We start from the raw sequence: 6,697 nt of genomic DNA on the forward strand, positions 1-6,697 counted from the left end.
TATTTAGTATTAAATATCTATATTTAGGCTTTTATTAATACTAAAAGTCGTAAATATTATTATATTTTTTTCGAGAAGCTTTTTATAGTCTTTAGAAATATAGGGTAAAAGCCTATATAATAGTTATACTAACTTAATAGTAATATAGAGATAATATAAGATATCTAAACTATTATTATTAATATATATATAAAATAAGGCTTTAGTATATTAATTATATATAAAGTATATATTATAGCTATATTAATTTAAATTTATATTTTAAGGCTTTAGCGATTATTTTATAAATCTTAATTCTTATTTAATATAGTTAGAGTATTTTTAATATATACTAATTATATATTATATATATATCTAATATATATTTAATAAGATATACCCTAAATATCTAATAACCCCTATAATTAAGCTTATCTATAAAATAAGGTCTAAATAAAAAGTCCTTAAGATTATAGATAATACTATAGTAGAGTAGCTAAAGACTAAGACTTAGTTTAAGAATAAACTAGCTAGCTAGATTTTTATAGGTATTACTCTAAAAGCGTTAAAAATTCCTATCTATTAGTAGATAAACGCTTAATATTCTACTAGAATTAGTAAAAGTAGCTATTACTAAGAAAATAAAGTAATAAGTCGAAAATAGGCCTTATTAACTATAATTCTTAGATAAGTTTTCTTTTATATATATTTAATATAAGTCTAATATATCTAAATAGGTTAAAAAAATATATACTAAATATTAAAGACTATATATATATAAAAACTATTAAAGGTCTTCTAATATTATAGAGGAATTAGAATTATATTATAAAGATTATAAAAAGCGTTCGAAAAAAGGGTTAGTTTATTATATACCTAGTTTATATTAAACTTATACTAACTATAATCTAGATAAATAAGATCGTAACACTATAGCTAAACGTATCGCGAAGCTATAATATATATTTAATCCCGCGAATAGATATAATTAACCTAATCCTCTAATATAGCTACTAAACCGTACTATAGTATCTTAGGGTTCTTCAGTTTATTTAACTAAAGGAAGTAAGTATACTACACTATATATAGCTCGGTCTAGTACTCGAGCTCTATCTCCTCGGGAATCTTAAACGCTAACTCTATAAGTGTTTCCTTATATACCGATACCTAGTATCGAAGAGACTAAAGAGATAGAGCTAGTAAAGGAACTAGAAGAGCTAAGGAGGCGTACTAGAATATAAGCTATACGAGAGGAGAGAGATAGGCTACGTCTATAGCTAGGCGAGAGTAGCTAATTTAGAAATTTCCTCTATATATTAAAATATAATACTTATTTTAATCTTATTTTAACCTTATTGTTACAACCTAATATACGGAGTATGAATATGGTACGCATATCTTATAGTATATATCGGGTATTTAGGTTGGTAACCTGATATGACGACTAGTTGGTCGTCATAGTGGCTCTTTTGGTAAACGCTCTACCTTACCATTACTTCCTACGTTTTGCATAGTGGTGTTAGGCCCACTTGCCTTAATAATATAACGACTAACTTCGGAGACCCTAGGTTCGAGATATGTAGATGTCGAATTCGAATCTACGGTCTTTATAAGGAATATCATAGAGAGATCTATATATACACTTAGGGGTCTATAACTTAATATATATATACCGATATCTTACTAGCACGGTATCTATACCGTTCAAGCTACCTATAGATATTCTATGCCTCGGGGTTAAGGCATTAGAAAGAGGGGAGATAATATTATAACCTAGCATACGGAGTATGAATATAGTGCGTATATCTTATAGCATATATCGGGTATTTAGGTTGGTAACCTAATATAACGACTAGTTAGTCGTTATAGTGGCTCTTTTAGTAAACGCTCTACCTTACTATTACTTCCTACGTTTTGCATAGTGGTGTTAGGCCCACTTGCCTTAATAACGAACCTAAGGGTTACCCTTAATAAACCTTATTTTAACCTTTAGTGACCCTCTTAGACCCTCTATAAACCTTATTCTAACCCTTAGTGAACCTTAGACCCCTAATAAACCTTTTAATTAATATAATATATATTATAGATATATATATCTACTCTATTATAGACTAATAACTTCTACTATCTATTATACTTCTTTCCTATAGTCGTATAATATAAAAGAAGTATAAAACTAATAGAACTATTAGCGAAAAATAATATTATTAAAATAATTTAAGACATTCTATAACTTTAGTAGTTAAGTGTTAGTATTTATAGTCTAATAGATAAAATAGGTATAAATAATAGTATTTTATTAAGATAAGTAATCAGTTTTATCCACCTACATTAGGTTTAGCGCTAGAAATTTATATATCCGAGGGTCGCTACGGGTCATTAAGGGTCACCCGCATACGACCCTTATAGAACTAGGGTCAGGGTTAGGGTCGCTCATAAGCGACCCTAAACCTCGGAGGGGCGGGTGGAGGGTCCAAGGTCATAGACCACCCGGAGGGTCACTGCCAGGTCTAGCCCTAAGTAGGTGCTTATAGTGCGGGGAGGGCGATTATACGTTTAGGGGTTGCCCAATACGGAAATTATAAGGTTATTTTTGTTGTTTGGCATCATGTATGGTATCAGATGGATAGATAAGGTTGATAATTATATGATATGCCTCCTGTTTTTCCCGAACTTGCAAATTATGTAAAAAATTGATTATATAATAGGGTGAAAAAACGTGACTTTTTGGGGTGCGCGGATCAACACCCCTGGCCCAGATGGGGATTACCTAAGCGGGTACAAAACCCATAGTTATTGTCATAAGGAAAAAGTATATAAGTCCGCGAAGAGCTCCTATCAACAATAAAAACCCCTAAACGCGATTGAAATCCCCGTGCAATGAATTCTAGCCACCCAGGTCCGTGATCCAGTCGCGTCTTTTACACGACAATACCGGCCTCCAAGAAGTGTTCAGGGAGGTACACTGGAGAGTCGCGATTCTTGTCGAGATTTACCCCTTCCACCCCGTACCTCGTACTGGACAAACCTCCAGAATGACTACCCTTTTGCCCCGCGGATATCGTTCCGCCACCGAACACTGTTTCGACGAAGAACAAGCCGAAGCTATTGTTCGAACCACCGCCTACCACCGCAGAGACTACTGTCTATCCGTCATCTGGTTCTCGCCCCGTGAACACGTCGATATTCGCCCGTCAATAGCAACACCCTTTCAGCGGACATCAAATGTTGGAGTCGGCTCCCTCGACCGGCTACCCCTCGAGCTCTTATTTGACACATTGTACTGTCTGGACATGCATTCTCTGTTCAAATTTCGACAAATAAACCTCCGATCAAGACAAATGGTAGATTCTCTCCAGCAGTATCAGAGGGTAGTCTCTTATGGACTGAACCTCTTCTGTGCTTTGTTACGAACACGACTTGCCATCCACATTTCTCTACTCGAATTTTACAACGCATTATGTACTAAAGCATGCAATTTTTGCGGCGAATTCGGCGGGTTTATATCCCTTCTAATTTGGAAGAGGTGCTGTTTTAATTGCCTCCAGTGGTCTTCGCAAACCCAAGTGCGGACTCTCGCCTCAGTCCGAAAGCAATTTCACATGACCAAAGCCGAATTAGGCCAACTCAGATCATTTAAGGCCTTGCCTGGAATATACTCGATGAATGAATCTGTACAAAATTCCCGCATTACGATCGTTTCTCTCTATCAGGCCACTTTGGCTTGCAGACGGCAACCGCCTAGACTTCCGCAAGCCCAACCAGCGGGCTTAGACCGAAATCAAAAAATCAACTTCATGGGGTCGTGTGCACTTCCTTATTACGACAAACAGACTTGCAGAGTGGAACGCGGGATTTCGTGTGCTGGGTGTCAACTTGGTATTGAAAAAGGTATTATCGGCACTAGGGGCACGAAATGGGGATACGAGGCTCGAGACAAAGTGTATGCGCAAGACAGCTTTTTGGAGCATTTTCAGTGGTGTAAACAGGCACAGCTCCTGTGGAGATCGAGTGGCGAGGGTAAAAACCGGCCACCCGAGCTACCTGTGTCTGCTCGGACAGGAGGCTACTTTCGAAGAAGAGAATGACCATCATATAGAGCCCATTTACTATACCTAGAATTGACAAAGGAGAGCTTAGAAAGCGGACATATTCCAGTCATCCAACGTACAATACTGTACTTTATTCCTCCACGATTTGTCCCATTTGATCCATGAATTTGACCTCTGCGTCTGGCTTGACCAGGTGCCTTGAACAGTAGTTGCTCGAGATTTTGCCAAATACCTTTCTGACTGGACTGCATTTGACGTTTGTTCCCTGGCGGTCCAAACACTGGACGAACTCCCACTCCTTCCTGCAGCCACACGTATATTGGATGTACTTTGAATCGCACATTTTGACCTGTTAAGGTATCCGAAGTTAATTGGGGCTTAGATATGGGGAATAGTCTTCTCCTTACGATTTTCTGCTGTCAAACGACTTGTACGTTCGCTGATAATCGGTAGAAGCGACTAGTGCAGAGAATAGAGCTTCACTTGCACTATCGAGAAACTTGTAAGGTGGTGGAGGGCCGTTCTAAACGTTTTCTTCTTGCCGATGCAATAAAAGAAGAGCTCGACTGAAATCCGATGCTGTTACTGTTTGAGAGATGACCCAGGCGAACATTTTATATCTGCCAGGCCGAATATCGCCTCGGTCTCAGGAAGCACGGGAGCATTTGGACTGGCGGCTCTAGCACACTGAGATAAAGACGAGGAAAGTACCACAGGTGTTGCATACGAGGTTCACGGTCGTCATTTGTTGTCAATTTAACTCCATTTCCTCCAAATTTGGAGAGAAAAAAAGCCCTGGACCAATAAAAGATCCACCAAGAGTGGGTTTTGTACAGTTTGGTGTTTCAGGTAACCGCGGAGCTTAAATCACTACCGCAGAAGACTCTGTAAAGATGATCACCTGCAGAATTCTCGACATGATTTACACGCACAAGGTGCGCCAACCGCTGGTATGTATATGTGGCTGAGTTAATTGAGCAAATTGCGTAGAGGCCTTGCCGCTGAGCTGAGACGGTGGCGGGGTCTAGATTTCCTTGGCCTGCCCAACCCCGCTCGACATTCCTATCCTTTAGACAATAGAGTATCTTACTATCTTCTTCCGAAAATAGAAAAATCGCAAGTACAGCGGCGGTTAAGGTAATTTCAAGCATATATTATAAAACCCAGCTTTCCATCATAGTGGGGGGTGGGGGGGGCATTGCCAAATATGTCTTCCTATCAACATCCAGAGAACCCAATGCATCCGGCTGTCCTCTCCATGGAAGTGGATGATGAAGATTCCTTTGAAAGTGAATATAGACTGCGAATCGGAAATCAAGTCAAATATATCATCATATCTCCCAAAACCTTCGACAGAGATACGCTTTCATTCCCTGTTCAGTCCCTGCCAAGTCTTCCTTGGTACGATGAATGGACAGTAGCCCACATTTCGCGAGACAAAACTAGCGGCGACTTGAAAACCTCGATCTCGAACCGACCTCTAGCCGGCGTCAAGTGTCAATGGCATCACGCCCTATTTGATTGCCTAGAGTTAGAGAGAACCAAGCTGCTCACGGCATCGGCATTCGAAGCAGTCTTGCATCTAATTCTCCCAACCATCTTCCAAACGCCAGCGACCGTTATCGCTAAAATAGCTCGTTTCGAATGGGAGATTCCTCGTATCGAACGAGAAACAAGAGCATATCAGCTGCTGGAGTATTCCGGGCTGACGCCGCGTTTCCTCGGCCATATTCATGAAAATGGACGCATCATGGGGTTTCTATTAGAGAAAATAGAAGGACGCCCTGCTTCCATTCAGGATCTGGATATCTGTGAAGCAGCTCTGGGGAAACTCCACGAATTGGGATTTTTACATGGGGATGCGAACCGATACAACTTTCTCGTAGCGGAGGGGGGGGGTAAAACTTCTCGACTTTGAATGCCTTCAGGAAAATGCTAGTCGGGAGGCAATGCACAAGGAGTTAGAGAGTCTACGTCTTCAACTGACTGAGGATTCCGGGCGTGGCGGAGGTTTCATAGTCCAGGGCGATAGCAATTGAAAATGACTTAGCATAAGGAAGCGATTCAATGGTCATCTTTGCCGATCTCATAGGTCCTAAATTGTCCCAAATTTTTGATCCTCTGATTCACACAGAGGCTAGCGAGTTAAACAATTTTACATTGTGTATTTTAAGTAGTCTTCCTTTTTCTCTCTACATGCCTACGGAGTATATCTATATATCTCGGCCGTCTATATTAAGGTAACTGTTTGTCAAGGCAGTACTTATTGACTAGGTGAATAATAATACGAGAGGGATACGTAGTTAGAACGAAGGGTATTCGATTCTATATTATTCGTAAGACTAAATCTTACCTTCCCTATCTATATAGGTATCTTCCTTTTATGATTTAGTTTCCCCGCTTCTCGGAACCGGATTATCTTAGTTCTATCCTATTATTATAGGGTATTCGGAAGGGTCTCCTCCGTCTAAGAGAAAGGGAGCCTAAGGCAAAATAATATAACAAAGAAATACTATAACAATTTTATTCTTCTTACTCTTATATTGTTACGGTATTTCTTTGTTATACTATTTTGCCTTAGGCTCCCTTTCTCTCAGACGGAGGAGACCCCTCCGAATACCCCACGATATCGGGATAGAACTAATATGATCCGGTCCCGAGAAGCG

At 39.4% G+C, this 6,697-nt stretch overlaps 1 protein-coding gene across 1 annotated transcript; it reads left to right on the forward strand.

Moving 5' to 3' along the window:
- Positions 1-5,238: 5,238 nt before the first annotated feature.
- Positions 5,239-5,949, forward strand: N7457_007224 (uncharacterized protein; the record flags this gene model as incomplete). The annotated part of the gene is made up of 1 exon (XM_057178267.1): positions 5,239-5,949. One exon carries the CDS (start codon positions 5,239-5,241, stop codon positions 5,947-5,949), a length of 711 nt encoding a protein of 236 aa, XP_057030011.1.
- Positions 5,950-6,697: the final 748 nt, after the last annotated feature.

This window comes from Penicillium paradoxum (genome assembly GCF_028828445.1).
Source record: "Penicillium paradoxum strain IBT 22861 chromosome Unknown utg000006l_segment0_segment0, whole genome shotgun sequence".
In the NCBI taxonomy this organism is placed as follows: Eukaryota; Fungi; Ascomycota; class Eurotiomycetes; order Eurotiales; family Aspergillaceae; genus Penicillium; species Penicillium paradoxum.